Source organism: Neodiprion pinetum, chromosome 1, assembly GCF_021155775.2.
Source record: "Neodiprion pinetum isolate iyNeoPine1 chromosome 1, iyNeoPine1.2, whole genome shotgun sequence".
Lineage (NCBI taxonomy): Eukaryota > Metazoa > Arthropoda > Insecta > Hymenoptera > Diprionidae > Neodiprion > Neodiprion pinetum.
The window spans coordinates 11,527,243-11,549,295 of NC_060232.1; the positions used below are offsets into that span (position 1 = coordinate 11,527,243).

The window sequence follows — 22,053 nt, forward strand, 5'->3', positions numbered from 1 at the left end:
TATCCACACGGAAGGGAATGATTATTTGAGTCAAGTGATATTGGTTTGATGCTACAGTCAAATGCAGCGAACACAATACTTACTTAATTCGACAAAATACTATTGACGGACGAAATATTTGTGAACCTAATCAAGCCTTTGAATGATCATGCTGACTATCAATTTATTCAAAATAACACGACGCGAGTTCCTAGCAATAATGTGAATTTTGTGTCAAATAAATGTGTGATGGAAATGCCTAAGAATTTGATTCAACGCATCGTAATCGCTTTGTTTCAAATATACGAAATTTTTATATCAAAATAAATTAAGCCTGTTTTATTAAATGTTTTATCGAGTCAAGAATTCAATGGTTGAAACAGGTAATGGAATTTGTTATTACAAAAATCTTTTGCATTGAGATTGAATATTAAAGTTATTCAAAAACATAATTCTTCTAATGATATCATTTGTCATTCGGTTGGCTCAAAATTTTTCGGGATTCACCAGATATTTAAAACTATAAAACTGATTGTTGTATATATGTATAGAAGTATAAATTGAACACGTATCAATAGTTTTTGTTTATCTGTAGTCAATATCAACTTCGATGACTCAAAACTTGGTATTATGCTTTCTCCGGTTGTAGTAGATCTGTTGATAAATTTATGTTACGTTATTTGTACCTGACTTCCCAACCAACTACCTGGTTTTATAATTGTCTCTGAAGCTACTTCCGTAGCGAAAAAGTTCGCCGCCTATTGGCCGTTTATAGTTCTAATATACTGAAATTTACGATGAATATATTCTGTAAAATTTTTTGTTGGCTAGATTCATGTACTTATTTTGTTTGAAGTATCTAATTGTTGCTATCATCGAACATGGTACTTGGAAGAACGATACATAAACTTCCAATGAAATGACATTCAGTTGACTCAATTCCGGAAACACATCAAAAGTTTCACTCTAATCAATACTTCACTCGATTTCGACAAGAAAGACTTTTATTCAATCAAGGTATTCGCCTGACTAAATCATTTTGACCGACTAACTAAATCGACATTGTTGAGTTGACGTCATTGTATTTGATACAAATAATGGATACCAGATTGAACTGAACGGACTCCAAAAAAATCTATTTTGTTGGTTGATGAATTTCTTTCCCTCCGTACACGGTTTGTAGTGAAGATATGAAAATGCACACACCGCACCTGACTTCCACGATTAAATTTACTTGCGGCATAGAGAAGTGTAAATAGTATACATAATTCACTTAACGTCACTGTATTTTATTAACACATTTATTAAATGATAGTACATAATATTTTATCAAGTAACGACAATTAGTAACACACTCGTATGTAGCGTTTTAGTCAACGTCACTCACAAGGTAGTCACATAAATTTCTGTATTTCTTTCGTTTCTAATATTTCAAATTCACTTTTCTCTTTTTTTTCATACTTATAGATATTATTACAAACTAAAATGTTTCACAATTTGTGCCTGCGGTACCGACGATGTGAGCGCCTGAGTCTGTCAAATGTATTGGAGTAGCTAGTTTATCATATGATAGACATTTCATTTCATTCGAAAAATACAAAGGGCATTCCATTCCAGTTTACCCAGCCTACGGCTCTGACCATTTTGTATTTTCTTTGTTTTGCATCTGTAGGTTCTCACTTAGAAAACTAATAAGAAATAAGTATAAAAGTTTTTTAATCCTATCGTTTTGTAAGATTAACCCCCCTATCTGAAAGAACGAAATTAATATAATTTTTGAAAAAATTTGAATGAACTTCACGAAGTAACAATTATGATACTATTCCCAAACGGAATTGTGATGACCAATCGGTTTTTTTCTGGATTCAAATTTATAAATTGAATAGTTTCGACGAAATCGGTTATAATTTTTTTTACGCCCATTTCCCATACAATTTTTTAAAATTAAATTAGTATAATACACAAATAAAGATTCTACAACTGATCATTTTGACATTACAGGCTCAGTTTTGGTCTTAAAATCGACGTTCTTGAGATGGTTCAAATTTTCACAAATACATGCATACAGAAAAATCTCTAAAATATCTTTTCCTAGTTTTGGTAGTGAAAACTATCATTCTATAAAAAGTTCCGAAATCGTCAGGGTCACAGAATGGGTGCATTAGGGTGGAATGCATTATGCATGCAATACTTGAAGTAAATGTAGTAAAAAAAGCGCCTACAACTTTGCATCCTTGCGGTTATAATTAGAGTTTTTTAGCGCACGTCGGGGCTACAAGTACTATAGGTATATAGAATGTTGACCGTATTATTTTCAATTGTATAATATATCGTTACCATTGAATTAAAATATCACCAACGAGTGAGATCACAGATGGAAACCATAAATATTTATAATATACATCTTTACACGTTCTTTTACACAGCAATTTTATATGTTAGTATACAATAATATTATAAAATGTACACGGTGATCTCATTTGTACGTAAATGCGTAAAATATAACTTAACAATTTACAAATAAAATAAACACACTCACACGTTTATGGAATAAACGGAATGTAGAGCTGCACCAACGGAAATCATCGTCCGTAATAAATTATAAATCATATAATAAATATGTCATTAGATAAATGTATAACTTGTGACCATTTCTTTCACAAAATATACGCTACCTTCTATACAATATATAATATTTACGGATATGTTGATATATAATACTTTTTTTATATACAGTACATATATATATATACGCACTATATAATATTTAATATATAAAGATTGTCGGGACGTGGGAATTGGTCCTTGTCGATTACAAATCGCAGATGCTCAGATAAATGGATAATGTGGAATTTTTTCGCACGGAAGAATGTGAACACAAATTATTCCCCTAATTGAATAAATAATTATGTAATTATTGTTACATTCCTAATTCTCTCGATATTTATATGATTCGCGCGTTAAATCGACACGACCCAAATCTCCCGGGGATATGGTACTTTTTGTTATTGTTTTGTTTCTGTTATATATATATATATATATATATATATATATATATATATATATATATCTCGTTCCTGAAGGGTTCATATCGGAGGTGGGGCAACATTGATCGACAGTTATTTGATGACTATACAACGTACATATTTTATTCTCTATCTAATCTACGTCTCTCAAAATATTTCGTACAGTTTACACAATATTTCAATATATATGAGGGTTATTTCAGGACAGAATAGTTCGCATTGTTTAACGCGACGCAAAGGATTATCCTAATGATATTGAAATCGTGTGCGATTCAAGAGCGTTGAAGAATAGTACCGTAGATACCGATATTCAAATTTCACGCTGTTAGTGACGATCACCTAAAGAAGTCACGGCTCATGATTTACATAAAAATTAGAAAATTTGAGTTACATTTTACGAAGAAGTAAATTGAGTTACAATAATAATTTTTTTATTCACGAATATGATATGTTGGGAAATTCAATCGAAGTGGAATTATGAAAATAGTTTTCTTTGGGCCAGTTTTACTCGACACAACTCCCTTTTTGCACACGTATCGAAAGACTGTTTTTGAGGTGTAAGCCTCGAAAAGTTACATTTACGCAAATCCAGATACTCGGTTTACAAAGTATCGATTTCACGAAAACTTGCAAATCATACAGCAACGGCTTACAGTCTTTTTAGAAGTTTCAGGTCGGTCGGATTCACGTTTATTACGAGGGATTGTGGCGACGGTTTTCGACTTCGCGTGATTTAAGCCTCGAAGTTTTAGCTACAACTTAGAGGTGTTGATTTTAATTGAAAAGGCAAATTTTTTTGGCTAAATGAGTTTATAGTAGCGCACTTTTAATCCGTATGCAGGTCGCTGACCGTTAATATTTTGTTGACGTATAATTTTCGGGTCGAATAGATACAACTTGTCAAAATTTAAATTCACAGTTAAACCTGGTAATGCCAGATTTTTCTGCTCGATACACCGTTAAACATTTTCGAATTGAATTTATTGGTAGGTACTAAAGTTGACACACTTTTTAAATTGATATTACACATTACATGTTATCGTCGATGGGTCATTCGCAGCGATGTCAGTCACCCAGTCAGTGTTAGGGGATTCCACGTGAACTGGTCCACTTCCAGACCCCGATAACTTCCATTTAGTTAATAACCTTTTTGGATTTTTTTTTTATCATCTGAGAGTACGTTCCCTGATTTTTTTAAAAAGATTTTCACATCCCTGTTTCGAGGATCTCCAGAGTCAAAATTTGGCGGTTTATGAAACCCCAAAATTTTCTATCGATATCGTCTCGGAATCGAAATATTTTATCATCAAAAATAAAGTGTTCGATGGATTTGTATTAAGACCATTGTAACGAATTTTGTTGCACGCACATCAATTTGAAAGATGAAAATCAAAATTTCGTCAACTGCGTCGTACTTAAAAATATTGAAATATTTTTTCCGGATTCTATACATTGTTTGACGCTCAACGGCGTCTTCATCGAGATGGACAAATTCGATTTTCATTTGCCATGAAATAATTTGAAAGAAGTTTTTGTTCTGCTGAACGTAAACCGTAGAGGTATAAAGTATATATGAATAATTTAAATGGCAAATTACATTCCAGCAGCTTAAGGGGACGTATACATGTTGAGAAAAAAAAAAATAAAAAATGTTTTTCTCAAAACGCAACCACACGTCTTCAGGGGTAAATCACTTATTGTCATTTAGTTAAATTAGCTGTTGACCTGTGGAAATAATCCCCTGAAGATGAACCCAACCTAAGGTGAAAAAGCAAATTCATAGAATTTCTTTTTCTATCAACTGTGTTTTTTTTCAAATTGTATGTTCTCTTGAATCAAGAGTAAAATGACGGATGTACAGTCTCAGATAAAAGAACAAATCCCCTGTAAATCAACTGAAATAGAATCCGAAAATAAGGAAGTGCGAGCAAATAGCAAGGAGTTTTATAAGTACGTATGCATATGCATATGCAAGGACTTTTCTTCGCAATACGTTGGGCAAGTTAAAAATAGGTGAATCAAGTCCTTTTTAACGACGCAAAAATGACAAAAATCGTAAAGATTAAGCTAAAAGCATTTAGAAACGACAAAGATTCTGGAGCAAATATTGCTACACCGGCGGATTTGTTTCGTAACTCCGAGGAAGCTGAGCGGAATCTTGAACTTAAGATACATCGGGTCCGTGGATTCAACAGGACGAACGGGTAGATATACACGTAAAAAAGCCGCTTACCGGGACACAGAATATGTCCTAAACTTGCACAGCCCAGTTCTATTTGACCTGTTTGCGATACCCTTTGCTAAATCCTTGGGTAAGTACGCTTATAATCCAGTTTAACAATAAGACATATTTAAAAACGCACACCGATAACTTAGGGCGCCCTGTATCTAGTCTAAAAGGATTCTACACGCTATTTCATCCCGAATAACACCTTCACTAAGGTCAGGAAACTCTATTTCCACTTACTATCAAGAAAACAAACAAAAAGGCAGATTATTTTATATCAAATAGAAATCATATTTTTTATCTCTGGAAAGATGTTATCACTGGCAAGACAATGTGTGAAAACTGAAAAAATAATTTTTGAAAATTTGAAAGCATGACACAGTTTAAAAGACTACTACAAAAAAAAAAAAAAAATGCAACATTGTTTCATGGCAAATGGCAATCGAATTTTTGCACTTGGAGTGTTAAGTGTTAAAAGCGTTGAGTGTAAAGAAATACGTTAAAGTTGAAGAAATTTTTTTTTGGACGGTTCAGAATAATGTAATTGACAAAATTTCGGTATTTTGCTTTCGTATTAATTTTTGGCAACCAAAATATTTTCGGAAAAATTGAAATAATTTTTTTCGGCAACTTCGATTCAAGTCGATTCCATCAATCACTTTGCTCTTGTCGATACAATGTTTGAATTCCGGGCTAATATCTATAGAAAATTCTCGTATTTCGTAAACTATGGAATTTTGACTCTCGAGAACCTCGGAACTGGGACCCGAAATTTTTTTTCTTTTAAATTAGGGAACTTTTACATGTCCTGAAACGGAAGAAAAATCGAGGATATCGGGATCTGGAGGTAGCTCACTTGACGTGAAATGCCCCTGGCTTACTTCGCTCTAGGCTAATAAAATATTGGCACATAAATTACCCATCATCGTTCGATAAGCAATGAGGTTTAGTAAAAGCCTCGGAAGGATGAAGAAGAGATCCAACATGGCTGACGTATATAGCGCGCAGCTTGTAGATAGATTCTAGATCGGTGTAATGTTGTAACAGTGATGAAGGGTATTTTTATACTATGTATACATAGACACATATCCACGTGAACAATCTGGCAAGAATATTCCTAATCCATAGGGTATCTTTTTCAGTATCTTGTTTCATTTCTGATTTACCTACAAACTAGACAAAGTGGTTCTGAGGAAAATTAATCTGTTCAAGTTGATTTTTGCAAGAATTCGAGTCGACGGTGTTTGAATGTAATAATGTCTCTTAAATTTCGTAGTTGCGAAACTTGTTTACCACCTCACTTGGTGGCTGGGAATCCCAATTGACGTCACGGCGTGCACCGTAATGAATGTTTGCGCCACCCTCCGAGGCTCGACGATGAGCATTGGCTGGTTGACCCCTGACATGACCAGGTGAGCCACCGGCTGCGTCAGGTAACATTCGGTCTTTGGTTTTGGGAGTAGTCCAGTGCATCGACTGATTCAGAAAAACAACGATGTCACTTGCTTCATTTCGTTTTTCAAATGAAAATATAAGAAGCTTTTAAGAGTTCAAACAGAAAAGCTTTCAGGAACCTTTAAGCGTTCCAATTACGAATTGAACAAAAAGGGAGAAGGAAGAAAAAAATCGTTGGACGGTCTTATTTCCTATAGAGTAAAACACTTACTTGATGAACGTGTTCCTTCATACCCAGCCACTGTTTGTAGCTGATGGAAATTCCACTGTGTCGCCATTTGTCGTAGTTGAGCCTTTTCTCCGGATCGCAGAGAGTTTCCTTGGCATTCTAAAAATTCAACTTCTCTTATTTACGACGTATGTGAATTATAGTCAAGAATGAACTCCGGTACGTTTTATAAACGCTTGATGTATAGAAATTATTTCCATTCGGGTGGGAACAGGAAGTAAATCCACGATCGTACGGGTATTCTTCAGAATTATTTCCATGTTTTATGCCTTAGATGCGTCTTCAAAATTAGGCGCAGTATTTTACGGGAGTATAATATCAAACGCGGTGCGCGTAATGACTTCTCTCGATATCTTCAAAATTAGTCATAAATGAATTCAATAGCATGCCTGGCTAGTTCGAATACTAAGACTTAAAAAATTTTGGAACATTTTTATGAAACATTCAGTTACAGTATAAATGAAGATATGTTGTACTGCTGAATTGGGTCTTCGCATGCAATAATTTTGTGTACGTATCAAGCAGAAAAATATTTTTTCTTTATTCGATTAAACGAAAATGGAAGAAAGAATAGTAGGTTTAAAACTAAAATAATATAGTGTCCCCCATAAAATGTTATCTAATTATTTTGTGTTTGCGTTAGATACATTTGAAAAATGATGTTATTTTTTCGAATGCAAAGACCCAATTTGAGTACAATGTTTCATTAGATTGACAAGAATAGTACTATATTGTTAATGCACATCTACAATTTACGTATGAGACATATGAGCTACGTTTTCGAACGAATCTCGAAAAAGCAGCGTATTATCATCAAAAGTATGTCCTTAACTTTCTGTTACATTTCATTTTGCAGATAACGGGGAATTCAATTCATTCGTAAACAAATCACAGTTGAAAAATGGAGAAAATATAGATTAAATCACGCTCTAACTCTGGCTAGAAAAATATATTTTTTGTACCATTTTATAAAACTAATAAGATTGACAACGTATTTCGATTTATAAAATTCACATCAGTTCATTGATCATTCCTAATCGATGAAAGTCGAGAAAATTAAACAACTTTGTGCAATTTGTTATTTACTGTAGTTAATAAAAGAATTTCAGGAAGCCAAAAATGTTGCTTGAACTGCTGGTTTTTAAATATACTGTTCAAGCCATTGAATGTTTGCAACATGATAACAGTGTGACTCAATCTGGATTTTCCCTATTTGTCAACGTTCATACAGGCAAAGATTACCAGTTTTCTTGAAATTCACCGTGATCTCTTTTTCATGCCACACGCATTACGTGCGTCACGTCTCAACGCCAACGGGAAGTGTACTTTCAGTCTTAATAATCAAATCTTTTACATAACACGAAGTGATCAGTCACCTTGAGTTGCTGAAATTTTATTTCGGCCTCCTTGTTCCCCTCGTTTTTGTCAGGATGATATTGAAGAGCAAGTGCCTTGTATTCGGCGGTGATTTGTTCAACCTACAAGAAACACCTCTTTATAGAAACGTAGTAGGACTGCGTTACAAAAGTTGCTGGGGTTGAAAGACAACTACAGTTTTTTATCGCCCAAGCTGAAGAACCTGAAGTTGATGGTGTAAAATATCACTTCTTCTCGATTTTATGGATTTTCAAAATTCAGAATATGTCACGCCGTTCATATTGATCGAATTAAACACAGCGACTATATCACTCTTTAAAATATTCAATAGCTTCCATCAGTTGAACAGATTAATTAACACGAGCCACAGACTAGAATTTTGCCATCCAGTTAACGAGGCCCTCACTAATATTTTTACATTATTTCATTGCTTTATAACTTCAAAAGCTTATCGAATTCGAGCCGCATTGAAAGCTTGTGTCCAGGTTATAAGCTTCGGATTAATTATAACGTCAAGCGACAATTAGTTATTCCCACGTTCATAATAATCGAGAACTAGTCGACAACGAACTTGTGGATTGTTGCAACGATTATAAAATACTATAACGACGAATCTTTGAGGCAAAATGGTTGGTTCAATATGCACCAGCACGACAAAACGACCGTTCGATAAATCTTGCGTAGTCGCAGTTTCGAGCTAGGATGCCCAAACGCAAAAAAATGACGACGTAGCCAGATGGCTTTAAAATTAAGACCATGATTCTTAATCGTGACTAATGAAAAGAAAAAACATGATCATCTTGCCAATTATTGTCTTGATCAATAGACCATATTTTTAGCGCAAATTACTGAGTTGCAAATGAATATTGGTTAGCATCAATAATCACAACAGGATGAAGCTTGTTAGCGATTAACAAAATTCGCACAAGTCGAGTATTTCTTGAAAATGAAAAAATGAAAGTCGTGAGCTGATGACTGAATAAAAAAGAAGCTAATTGTTTAGATTTATTCAATGTGGAGACAATCGAGATATACAGAAAAACTTAATGCTACTTCAAGTGCCGCAGTTTATTGTTGTTGCCATGCTGATATTTGACAGCTTAAACGAGATGAGACGCCACAAATCATAAAATCACAATAAACAGAAAGAAATCTGTGTTCACAGTGTGTTCAAATGGTTCCGATAGAATTAAAATAACGATGTTGAAACTTCGTGAGAAAAATATTAATCATCACATTTGAACGTATCTATACCAATGAAGTGAATGTTAGAGTTAAGAAAAAGGAAACTGCTCATGTCTAGCAACAAATATATCATCACAATTTGCGATATCAAGACCGGGCATTCGGCAATAAATAAAAACCGTATTGTAAAATCATTCAGCAAAAGCCAATGTGTCATTTAATGATTCAGCCAAGTGTGCGGTAAAAACATTTGCGTTTAAAATCGAATAGATACGCAGCATTCCAATTCGTGTGAAATCCGTGTGGTAAACTTACGGCTGTGAACAAGAACACTTTGCGCAATTTAAACCGCAAAAAACGATAATCACGATGTCGATCAGACCTCCGGCTCACGCTATACGTCAATATAGCGTTGAAAAGCGTTCGGCCTCACAGAGCGCACGTACTCGAAGTTATTGGCTAAGAAAATGTTCTAGTATGATTGGATATTTAATTAGAAATTTAATGGGTAAATTCAACGGATAATAACGAAAACTCACCGTCGCAGACTCATCGCATCCCAAAAGAGCGTAGAGATCCTCGTCCGGGTTGGGTTTGTAACTCAATATGTCATCGACACTCATTGTTTGTGTTGTTACTGTTGTTGATGGTCAAAAAAGAACTTTAACACTGCCTAGTAAAAGTTACTGGGGTAGCTGAGTAACGTCAGTAGGTTTGCACCTGTTGCCTGTCGAGCAAATCCGTAATTGTGAATGAGCGACTGTGGCCTAGAAAAAGCCTCCAAGGCTTCGCGACGCCCTGGATTGGCGGCGCGCGCGCTCTTCGCGGACTTTGTTAAAACGTGAGCAGCTGCGCAGTTCGTATTTATGAACGTATAAGCTGGACTTTTGCCGGACACTAGCGACCTCAGAGCGAGCGGCCAACTTCAACTTTCACTCGTTAACGGAATAACCTTGCCCGGCTGCTCTTCTTATCTTGGTCTCAATCTGTTTGAACGGTACTCTGTAGTTGGTTCCTCATGGTAATGGTCCAGTCTTCGGTATCACGCCGACTCAGAACGACGTGTGGACTCGGCGTGAAGCGCAGAATCGATTTCATTGTCACATTCACACTTGAGGGATATATACCCTGCTCATCTCATTCCTTAGGTATTACGTTTTGTAGAGGGACCGTATTTGAGCGTTGCAGCGACGATAAATCTGAAATAAATGCCTTTGAAGAAGGTGTAAAAGGGTCATTAATAAAATTAGAAAGTTTGGAGGCCAAATTTATATAGGAAGAAAAAGGGTGGGTTTGCTCGGTCGGTAAAGGTAGGCGTACCACATGATCTTGAGGACTGCGCATGATGTTGTCCAATTTCACGTGAAATTCGAAACCGAAACAAAATACTGAAGAATGATTTGCAGCTAAAATGTATGAAGATACTACAGCTTCCTGTTGAATGCTTACAAGTTGTATCGGGGCCGACCATAAACTGCGTATTGATATTTTTGAGCAGCTTTAGACACTACCCTCCTCCTCTGTAATATTGCATAACGCGTTGCATATCCCGCCTCCTTCTCCCAGAAGGCAACGTAACATTGGCTTAACAACTATTATTATAGATTTCCGCTTCCGCTTCAGTAGAATTCGGGGTATATTTAAGTAAATAATACAGGTAAAATATAACCGAATCCGTGCCAAATTTGAGTTGAAAAATCATTAATTCTGGGAAAAGATAAAGAGGCAGTGAGCAGCGTTACGTCGCAACGGCTCTGACCCTCTTCCCCAAGAAATCGTAACGCTTCGCTACCCCCCGCTCTCTTAAGTGCGTTACGTCGTTTATGAAAGACCTCATGCTTGGTAAATGAATTAGGAACTTACGAAATACTGTTGAACGTAACATGAAATCAGCCCGATTCAGCCAAAGATCTAATCAATTTTTTACGCGAGATACGGTCGTGCAGTGCTAGTTTGGTGGTTATTCTTCTTGAAAAGAAATATCCTTTGCATTCTACGAAACTACGTACAGGTGGTACAAAAATGTATATATACTGCAATGCGGCAGATATAGAATACTCTTGAATTCTATTACAAAGGTCGTCGCGAAGTGAAATTGTGCTTCGACACTGATTTGCAGATCTTCGTGATGCGAATTCGGTTTACTGTACTGCTTCACAGTAAAGTTGGAGTAGACAGGGAAGCAATCAAAAGGTTTATGGACTCTTCCGAAATATTTTTCCGGTTGAACTCTTCCGTGATAATTTTCAGATAATCAGTGATAACTTGTTGGCAAGAGGGTGAGGCATCAGTCTAAAAGTGAAAGAAGTAGGTATGAAGATGGTTCAAAAACCATAGATGGTTTCATTAAAAGGGAAGTGAATAGAGAATACCAAGACTGTGTATACCAGTCTGGTACCACCACTATACTCTGTGCTTGATCCGATATAATTTTTCTAATTACTCATAAAATCATCGAAAAAGGTACAAAGGCATAAACATTCAAATCTTTCCAATCCAGGTATCTGGATCGCGATGATAACAACAAAAACTTTAACACTTCGCATTATTCCGCGATGCGAATAGATCAATTTGGAACGTACCCCAATGACTAACGATTCGATCGAAAGCTTCAGCTGAAGTTTCGAACTCGAGAACCTCTATCGGCTTCTGTGCTTTTTTTTGACGCAATGTACGAAGCATAGATCCATAAGTGCCTCGCTTCGCGCCACTGCCAAATTTCAGCGTTCCCGATTCGTCATATTGTTTCGTTGTGCTGAATCATTCAGACGTATCGGGCTAGATCCTGCATTTTCGTTATTGAGTAATATCGCGGAGTGGTGAAAAACTCCAACTAAAGATAATGGGGAAGACGAGGAAGAGGAGGCACTCGAATGACGACCAAGAAGACATGTCTCATAAGTGGCGTAAGCTTCAGAAGAAACTGAAGCGTCGGACCGAAAAGGAGGCATGGGACGCCATGTTGCGAAAGCGCGTTAACAGCTATCTGTCGAGCGGCTCAAAGGCTACTTCACTTCTTTCCAGTGTCAGGAGCGTTCCACTGGATGGGGACGAACGCAACAAGCGATCGCTCTTCGACCATAGTGTCGCAACTAATGAACATAGTGTCAGCAACACAGGCCATAGTGCCTCACTGAATGACCACAGTGTCGCCGAGTCCCTGGCAGGTAATTCACAAACACCAGACATAAACTCCCCGGCGCTTGACGAATAGATACTAGGGATGCTTGGTGACGATCCATCAGCTGCTATGGACGATATTGCGGATTTCCACCCCGATTTGGTTACACGTTGGAAGATTTGGGTGACGAAGGGACTTTCACCCGACCTGAGGAAAGATCTGGTAGAGAAATACTCTCGCATCGGCCCTTGTGGTATGGAAGCGCCAAAAATGAACCACGAGGTAACGGCTTTGCTGTCAGAGATCGCTGCTAAACGTGATACTCACTTCGACCATACCGACCATACTGTGGGTTCAGTGCTCGCGGCCCTAGGTCCGGCAATCTCAATGCTGATAGGAAACCCTGAGGACGGTGTAGACCGTCTTGCGCTCATTGAATATTTGTGCGATGCCGGATAGTTAATGACTGATGTCTTTAACCAACATTCAGTAACTCGAAAAGCTTTGATCACGCTACTGTTGAATAAATCCTTCAAATCAACTCCGGAGGCAGCTATACCGGACGAGTGGTTATACGGTACAGCGTTCACAGAAAATATTAGGAGTGCCAAAGCGATCGAAAAGACGAGTGAGGATGTCGTTAAACCCGCCGTAAAGCAGAAGAAACTCAACCAGAAGACGAATCAGGGAAACTGGAGGGGCCTGTCTGTGAGGTTCAAGCAGACGGGCCAACAACAACAAACCAACAAAAGCCATACGCAAAGCATCCGCAACCTCAGAAGTTCAGGGGTCAACAGAATCCGAATCAGAATCGCTATACACAGAATCGCGATCATTCAGCACAGCCGGTCGGGATATCGGTCGACGTATCAGAGGAAGTAGAGGTAAGTGTTCAAGCTGGCCGACTAAGGTAGTTTTCGGAGATTTGGAAACTCATAACCCGGGACCCGGTTGTTCTTGGCTACATAAATGGTTCTAAGTTGAAATTTTCATTCACCCCGTCACAATCGCGGGTACCATCTGAAGCTCCGAGATCGAAGGAAAATTCTGATCAATTAAGAACAGAGGTAAGCAAATTGTTACAAAAGGGTGCAATTGAGCCATGTACACCGTGTGAAGGCCAGTTTCTATCAACGTACTTCATTCTACCAAAATCAGAGGGATCCAGTAGATTTATATTCAACCTTAAGCGGCTAAATCAGTTTCTACCTCCAGGACATTTTAAAATGGAGGACATAAGATTGGCCATAGCTTTATTGTCGCCAGGCGCTTTCATGGCAACGCTAGATATAAAAGATGCCTATTTCTTGCTACCAGTGGATCGCCAGAGCCGAAAATTCTTGAGATTCAGTTTCGAGGGCCAGATATATGAGTTTACGTGTCTACCTTTCGGTCTTTGCACAGCACCACTGGTCTTCACCAAGGTGATGAAAGCAGTGATGAATGTACTACGCGCAAAAGGTTTTCTGCCAACAATTTACTTGGACGATCTGTTATGTTTTGGCCTTTCGCGAGAGTCATGCACGACTAATATACAGGCGTCGGTTAGGCTGCTGAATGACCTGGGGTTCGTAATAAACAATAAAAATTGTTGCACTGAACCGAGTAGAATATTTAAATTCTTGAGCTTTATTTTGGACTCACAAGAATACGCGTTAGAATTGACTGATCATAAAAGATCAGCGACCTCACAGACGATCAGCGAGTTCCCCGTAGGTTTGGAATGTAAAATCCGGGAATTCGCGCATCTGGTAGGAGTGTTAGTGGCTTCCTGTCCGGCAGTCGCCTACGGCTGGTTATACTGTAAAAGGCTGGAGACAGAGAAACTAACTGCTCTGATTTTGAAGAACGGCAATTACGACGCAAAGATGACTGTGAAGTCTTGGCTGGAAGAAGATCTTACCTGATGGAAGATCAATGTAGAAAGAAATTGGAATCCCATCCGCACGTCCCTGTATAAATTAGGAATCAGCTTAGATGCTTAACTTACGGGATGGGGTACTCAGTGTGGGGACGCGAGTACACACGGGTTTTGGAGCGCGGAGGAGCGTACTTGGCATATAAACCATCTCGAACTGTTAACAGCCTTCCTTGCGTTGAAAAGTTTCGCTGCCAATCTGCGCAGCTGCGAGATTTTGTTGCGTATGGACAATACGACGGCCATCTACTATATTAACAGACTGGGGGGTACCCAGGTGCTGAGTCTAAATAAATCAACACGGGAGTTTTGGCAGTGGTGCAAAGTCAGACAGCTCTGGGCCTTTGCATCCTAGATACCCTCGAAGCAAAACATCGAGGCGGATGCAGTATCTAGAATAGATAATATTGATACGTAATGGGAGTTGGAGGATTTCGTATTCCGAAAAATCATATAAGTGTTTGGTCCACATGACACAGAACTATTTGCCTCGAGAATAAAGAAGGAGTGTGTTAGGTTTTGTACGCGTTATCAAAGCCCCGAAGTCACGGCGGTTGATGCCTTCTTGATCTCGTGGGGTGGTATGAATTTCTATGCTTTTCCCCCGTTTGCGCTGGTTGCCAGAGTTTTAAGAAAGATAATCCTGGACCGCGCTACGGGCACTCTTGCAGTGCCACACTGGCCTACACAGGCGTGGTACCCGTTGTTCGTGTCACTTTTGACTAAGAAGTTAATAGAATTCAAACCTAACCCTGATTTATTATTGTCATCTTGCAGAACCCTGGGTCATCCGATGGCGAAGAATCTTACCCTGGTAGTCGGAGTATTATCAGAAGAGCCTTCGCAAACAAGGACGCTCCAGAAGAGGCGATCGACGTTCTAGTAGATTCTTTATTGGAATCAACCTTAAAACAATATAATAGTTGCCTAAGAAGCTGGTGGGAATTTTGCAGATAGCACCACTACGATAAATTCGGAGCCACAGTCAAACAGGTGCTCCGGTTCTTATCCAGGAAGTTTCAAGAGGGAGCACGATGTGGTTCGCTGAACACTGCCAGATCCGCATATCACTCATTTTGTCACATAGCATCTCGGATAACCCGATCATTAGCCGTTTCTTCCGTGGTATCTATAGAAATCAACCTTCAAAGACCAAATACGAGAGTACTTGGGACACAGAACCGGTCCTCGACTTGATTGAATCCTTGCAACCCGAGTGCTCGCTCACAAGTCAACAAATGGCCGAAAAAACAGCAACGCTATTGGCTCTGATTACAGCCCACAGGCTTCAGACTTTTGAGCTGATTGATATCGATAACATTTCAGTGTCCTCGGCAGGTAATGCAATGGAAATTCCGGATCTGATTAAGACTTCTCGGCCGGGTCGATTTAAACCAAGCCTGGTCTTGCCGTTCTTTAACAATCGACCTGTCTTATGCACAGCTATGGTGTTGTTAGACAACGTCAACTTTACGGAAAGATTGAAAGGAGACTGTAAAAAACTCGAGATGAAGAGACCTTATAAACCAGTAGGCGCCCAGACAATTAGTCGGTGGATAAGAGCCTTCATACAGAAAGCGGGTGTAAATACAGCAGTATTCTCGGGCTACAGAGCCAGGCACGCATCGTTATTTGCAGATTTCAGAAACGGCGTAGATGTAGGCATCATCCGAAGGACGGCGGGTTGGACTCAGGGCTGAAAGGTTTTTGCCTGGTTTAACAATCAACCGATCTAGGCAGCCAGCGACAGTTTTGTGCTCTCTTTGATCGAGTCTCGTACAGATAATCCTCAACATGTTCCTACTTAGTTGGTCTCAGAACCTTACCTAAAAAAAAAAAAAAAAAATACAGTGTGAACAAAAGAAGAAAATATCACATTTTCTGAACATCTACAAATATAATCTCGAGAACGAGACTCGTGATATAATTACAAGATCACATGAACTTACCTGTAAGTGACGTTCGATCGGATTTATATGGTGAGCCTCGTTCGAAGATGATTACATTCCCATCCCAATTACACCCTATTATTAAATAATAATTAATTCCCCGTAATCATCTTAGAACAACCTGTGACTATTTTTCCTTTTATTTCCTCTAAACACAAAGCTCTGAAAAATATAACAAGTCGGGAACGCTGCTGCCCAGTGGGGATCATAGAGATGCAGCTATCTGTTGTTTTCTAGCTCTAAAAACGTTGTTAATGTTCACCTGTCGGTAACTCTACAAATGTAATCATCCTCGAACAAGGCTCTCCATATAATTCCGATCACACGTCACTTACAGGTGAGTTTGTTTGATCTTGTAATTATACATTATATCATATCATCATACATTATACATTATACATCATATATCATGCATCATGCATCATGCATCATGCATCATGTGATACATAGTATTAAAGTTCGATACCAAAATTTGGATGACGGATGTTCGGATTTTCAGAAAGTGACGTCACCCAAAATGTGTTTCTCTTGACGTCATCGATCTATAGTTATTGTCGACGACGAAAATCAGCTGGCCGAATTCCTCAGTCTGGAAACAACCGCGCAGTAGAGCGGACGGATGAGAGTCGCGCTCCGCATATTTCGAGTACCGGGTTCTCAACCTCCTGCATCCTGCGCTCCGGGTCCGCTACGTGGTGAAACTCGAGTTCCAGGACAAGTGCTCCGTCGTCTGTGCGCTCAAGGTCCACTACCAGGTGAAACTTAACTTCCAGGACAAGGGCTTCGTGGTTTCTGTGGAGCAGGTACGCTACCTGGTGAAACTCGAGTTCCAAGACAAGCGCTTCGTAATTTCTATGCTCCAGGTCCGCGACCTGGTGAAACTTGACTTCCAAGACGAGTGCTCCGTAATTTCTGCGCTCAACGGCGACTACCTGCAGGAACTCGACTTCCAGGACAAGCGCTCCGTAGTTCCTGCGCTGCAGGTCCGCGCTGCCTGGTGAAACTCGAGTTCTAGGACAAGCGCTCCGTAGTTCTGACTGTCCAGGTCCTTGACCTGACGACTTTTGACCTTACGGATTATTTTCAGGTTTACAAGTTTGATTATTGGAAACGTCATGTTTTTTACTATCAAACCAGTATTCATGCTTCATATAACATGTTGAATCGAACCCAAAAACCGAACGACCAGGATCAACAAATTGTAATTGATGAGTGGTACATGACAATACCGTCGTTCCATTATAGCTAAAATTGCTGTGCGTAGTGTTTCAAATCTGTCAGCACTTAGCTGATTGTTCTGTGGTATTTTTTCACGAAATTTATTGTCATAAAATCGCAATACGTTATACCTACGTGCATGTGTAAACGTAATTTGTAGCATTATGTAGAAAAAATTTTACGGGCAGATTCGGTTTGCGTCACATGCACAAAGACAGTGTTGATTCTGTATACAATGAAGCAAATACCAGAACTTTTTGGGGAGTGATCGTGCCCCAGTCACCCCTAAAACTATGTCATCTGGTAAAACACTGACAACGAGGAAGCGAGCGTACGAGCACAAAAACCAGTTACACTAGGCATCCGACCCCGAGCAAGCTTTGGCGACAAAACTTACGCACTCCATTTTTCTTCCCAATTCGAGATTCCAGTAGCGAGGCGCTTCAATGGCCAGCTCATCACTTCGCCATTTTATGACAATTGATGACATGAAAATTTTTTTGGTAGTTTCCAAATGTGAGTTGAAATACACTCAAAATTTTAGATAGCTTCGTTAGTTATCTCTCATTAGAAAATAAATAGATAACAATGAACGTTTCGCTTAAGAATGATCGTATTTGATTGATTTGAAGGAAAATATGCGTACTTTTCTCGATCTTTCATATGGTAGCATTTAAAAAACCCGGTTTCCACTTTGAACCGACATGAAAGATATTTTTTTCCATTATCTGATTTTATTATTCACCTTTTTTCGGTGTTACTTGAATATTTAGTTATACAATTATTGATTGCTTTCAGTTTTCAACCATTTGTATACCATAATAATATAAATGCAATAATTATGATCAACTATTTTCATGTAAACCAATAACAAAAAGCTATGTGACTATTTGTGCACGGTGAGTATAAAATTTTTTTAATATTTAATGGTAATTGTGATTCTGTTAATCTAAACGTTTTTAAACTTGTAATGTTTATAACAAATTATTCCAATCCATTTTTGGCGCAAGCCCAAATTTTCTCATAATCTTCTTGGTAAAATGTGTTTATGAAAAAATTATATTAATCCTTACACAATATTTTTGATGTGTTCTAATACTGGAAATATTTGTTAGTATTTGAGGTATAACCCGAGGTGATAAGCGGTGGTCGTCGGACGTAGTTGAAGGTGATCAGAGGTGGTTAGAGATGGTTGCGGGTGATCAAGGTGGACGAGGATTTGTGCTAGGTGAGTGGAACATTCTTATGATATTTGATGGCAATGGTGATTGTATTTGATATTTAATTTTGCAAACTTGTCATGCTTACAATAAATTATTTCAATTCATTTTTCGCGCGAACACAATTTCAGTATATATAAATGCGCTAATGAAATTTATAATATAATTGATTAGTTGATTAATTACATTAATCCTAACACAATATTTTTGATGTGTTCTTATACTGAAAATATTTATTACTATTCCAGGTATAACCCGGGGTGGTTATCGGTGGTTGTTGGAGGTGGTCGGAGGTGGACGAGGAGGAGGACGATGAAGACGAAAAGAACAAGGTGGAGGAGGAGGACGAAGATTTGTGCTCGGTAAGTAAAAGATTTTTATAATATTTGATGGCAATTGTAAGTATATTTCATCTAAAATATTTCAAACTTGTCATGTTTACAATAAATTATGTTAATTCGATGTTCGCGAAGCACATATTCAGTAGCTATGAATGCGCTAATAAAATTTTAATAATTTTTTTATAATTTTCCCATAATCTTTTGAGCAAAATGTGTCAGTAAAATAATTATATTGATCCTTACACAATATTTTTGATTTGTTTTTATACTGAAAATATTTATCACTATTCCAGGTTTAACCCGAGGTGGTTATCGGTGGTTGTTGGAGGTGGTCGGAGGTGGACGAGGAGGAGGACGAGGAAGACGAGGAGAACAAGGTGAACAAAGAGGACAAGGATCAGTGCTCGGTGAGTAAAACATTTTTATCATATATGATGGCAATTGTAAGTATATTTCATCTGAAATATTTCAAACTTGTCATGTTTACTATAAATTATTTCAATTCATTTTTCGCGCGAGCACAAGTTCAGTGAATATGAATGCGCTAGTAAAATTTATTATATAATTGATTAGTTAATTAATTACATCAATCCTTACACAATATTGTTGATGTGTTCTTATACGGAAAATATTTATTACTATTCCAGGTATAACACGAGGTGGTTAGCGGTTGTCGTTGGAGGTGGTTTGAGGTGGTTACGGGATGGTTGCGGGTGATCGAGGATTCCAAGGTAGGCATCTTAGATTTACGAGCAAAGTCTGATTAGTACTTTGTCAATCTTGTGAGACCTATGAGATAAGTTCCTAACCAGACAAAAATATATTGAAAATTTACAGTATTTGACAACAGTGATACCTTATCACATGGACAATGGCCCACCTCATAATCAAGCTTTACAAGTCCTCATTAAGAGTAAGTTTTACAAGTTCTTGGTAACAGTACCAACAATTACTTAATAACTTCATTCGAAATTAATAATATGTTTTTGTTTTCAGTATTAAAGGCTATTAATGAGGATAGTCCAACGGTGCCCACATTATTAACGGACTACATATTGAAAGGTGGGTTGATTTCTTTCACCTTGTCTTGAATCCGTGCGAGATAAACACTTGTAAATTTCACGGTCCAGTTATTATCATGAGGTTGAAGTTCGTAATGTTATTCAGGCGATGAATTTTTAGAAAAACTTGGAATACAACTTCAGGATTGTCTGAAAATAAGTAAACCGTAATAAACCAAATAGTAATCATATAAAGTTATCAGTAATAAGCAATTGCGGGTAAAATATTAGCTTACTTTTGTAAATATTTATGAATATAGCCTCTATGAATGTTCATTGTTGGTGTATAAGGTCTGGCAACGTACCTACTTTTTGTAAGAGATGTTGAAGATTTTTAACATAATTATGTTTCAGTTCTGTGCCCCACCTACTGATCCACTGGAACATATCCTCCGACGTGACATCGCTCTGCTACGTATAAAGAAGAAAAGATTTATTAAGATGCAAATTGCTCCTCTCTTCTCGCCATTGTGCTTTCAGCCATTGTTGTGCTGTGTGTTTAAAATTTAGGACAGTATATAATATAGAATAACAGGTACAGCTACGAATATAGCACTACAATAAATCTTATAGAAATGAGCTCTCATTGAGATTTCTCTGTATTTATAACTCGACGCGAGAAGGCAAAAATCAATGTAATGCCATCTGTAAGGTAATTTGACTCGCGCTTGCACAACGAGAACTCGTTGGGCATTTTGCGGTGAAGTTTGAAAAATTGTTGTACAAGAAATTAAATAACTATAAAAATGGATAAAAAATATTATCTCTAATTGTGAATGTAGCTAATACAGCTTTAACCGTATATTGATTATGTTAATGATCTATTGTTACAAGATCGGAATTAGATAAGCTCTCTAAATACTCTTTTCTAGACTATTAATTTATATCACGTATATGTATACTATGATTACCCTTGCCACGTTTTATGTTGCGCTTGTGTAATTTGTATATTATTAACCTTACGTTTTACTCTATTTGCGACAAGTTGCGAGTGTTTCTAATTTCTTGGCAATTATTTATGTACATGTATGTGTATATATGTATATGTATACTTATGCATGTGTATATACATATGTACACACATTTAAAACTAGATTTTTACAATAAACACAGAGGTTTTAGTATATTCACATACGGATTTCTGTGTATAGGTATACTTGAACTAAAATATCCTTATCTCTAACACGGAGTATTTCGTAATTCGCATTTGTTCTTGTAACCCAATGTCCTGCATACGATGGCAAAAATCAAGATCCAACTTAATTGAGTCTCAAAGCCCTGTTGACATAAAAGCAGCTATTTGATAGAAATTATAGTTTATAGTTTACACAGCCCATTGCATGATATTTCATTATAAATACGTATGTTTCAATGTATTTAGGAATAATTTATCAAATGTACAGAGGTCATGTGCAAATAATAAATGAATTCGACCGCAGTTTGACGTATTCATTAGAGCTTTAACAACAAATTTAAGCTTTGTTACTTCTTTTATTTCAATATGGATAATCAAAAACATTTCCGACTATTCGTACTGTGGAAGCATGGGGATTAAACCAAATGTAGCAAAAGATTAGAAACAGTGATGTAGAGTACGGGTATTTTTCTAATAATGCAAACACGTGCCGCTAGCTTAGTTTTGACATATCTAGAATACCACGCCTTGCGAATTAGCTTTCCAGACAGAGATGAATGATGAATTTTAAGGACTGCATTATCGTTGTTGAATACTCTATGCCTCGTGGAA

General features: G+C 37.6%; 1 protein-coding gene and 1 long non-coding RNA gene across 6 annotated transcripts in view; one reads left to right on the top strand and one right to left on the bottom strand.

The window, feature by feature from the left end:
• Positions 1 to 21,735, top strand: part of LOC124214403 (uncharacterized) — a 77,288-nt gene extending 55,553 nt beyond the window's left edge. For 2 of the 4 annotated variants that reach the window (XR_011177216.1, XR_011177215.1), the window contains 8 exons: positions 15,295 to 17,553; positions 18,800 to 18,912; positions 19,153 to 19,266; positions 19,539 to 19,652; positions 19,893 to 19,976; positions 20,083 to 20,158; positions 20,242 to 20,307; positions 20,661 to 21,735. This is a non-coding gene — a long non-coding RNA (uncharacterized lncRNA). Of the gene's footprint in view, positions 1 to 15,294; positions 17,554 to 18,226; positions 18,584 to 18,799; positions 18,913 to 19,152; positions 19,267 to 19,538; positions 19,653 to 19,892; positions 19,977 to 20,082; positions 20,159 to 20,241; positions 20,308 to 20,660 lie in introns of those variants that run through there. The other 2 variants (XR_011177217.1, XR_006882119.2) reach the window with 2 other exon arrangements.
• On the bottom strand, positions 1,248 to 10,489 carry jdp (DnaJ domain-containing protein). 2 transcript variants are annotated; one of them, XM_046616662.2, is made up of 4 exons: positions 10,018 to 10,319; positions 8,293 to 8,394; positions 6,899 to 7,015; positions 1,248 to 6,708 (listed from the first exon to the last, which is right to left on the bottom strand). In XM_046616662.2, exons 1-4 carry the CDS (start codon positions 10,099 to 10,101, stop codon positions 6,496 to 6,498), a joined length of 516 nt encoding a protein of 171 aa, XP_046472618.1. In that variant the 5' UTR covers positions 10,102 to 10,319; the 3' UTR covers positions 1,248 to 6,495. The 2 variants fall into 2 exon arrangements, with proteins under 2 accessions (XP_046472618.1, XP_046472623.1); XM_046616667.2 differs by lacking the exon at positions 8,293 to 8,394 and having other exon boundaries at positions 10,018 to 10,489.
• Positions 21,736 to 22,053: the final 318 nt, after the last annotated feature.

Coding starts and splice junctions, on each gene's coding strand:
- jdp (XM_046616662.2), bottom strand. CDS start 10,101: ATGAGTGTCGATGACATATTGAGTTACAAACCCAACCCGGACGAGGAT. Junction 8,395..10,017: donor GATGCGATGAGTCTGCGACG/GTGAGTTTTCGT, acceptor TGTTTCTTGTAG/GTTGAACAAATCACCGCCGA. Junction 6,709..6,898: donor TGAAGGAACACGTTCATCAA/GTAAGTGTTTTA, acceptor TTTCTGAATCAG/TCGATGCACTGGACTACTCC.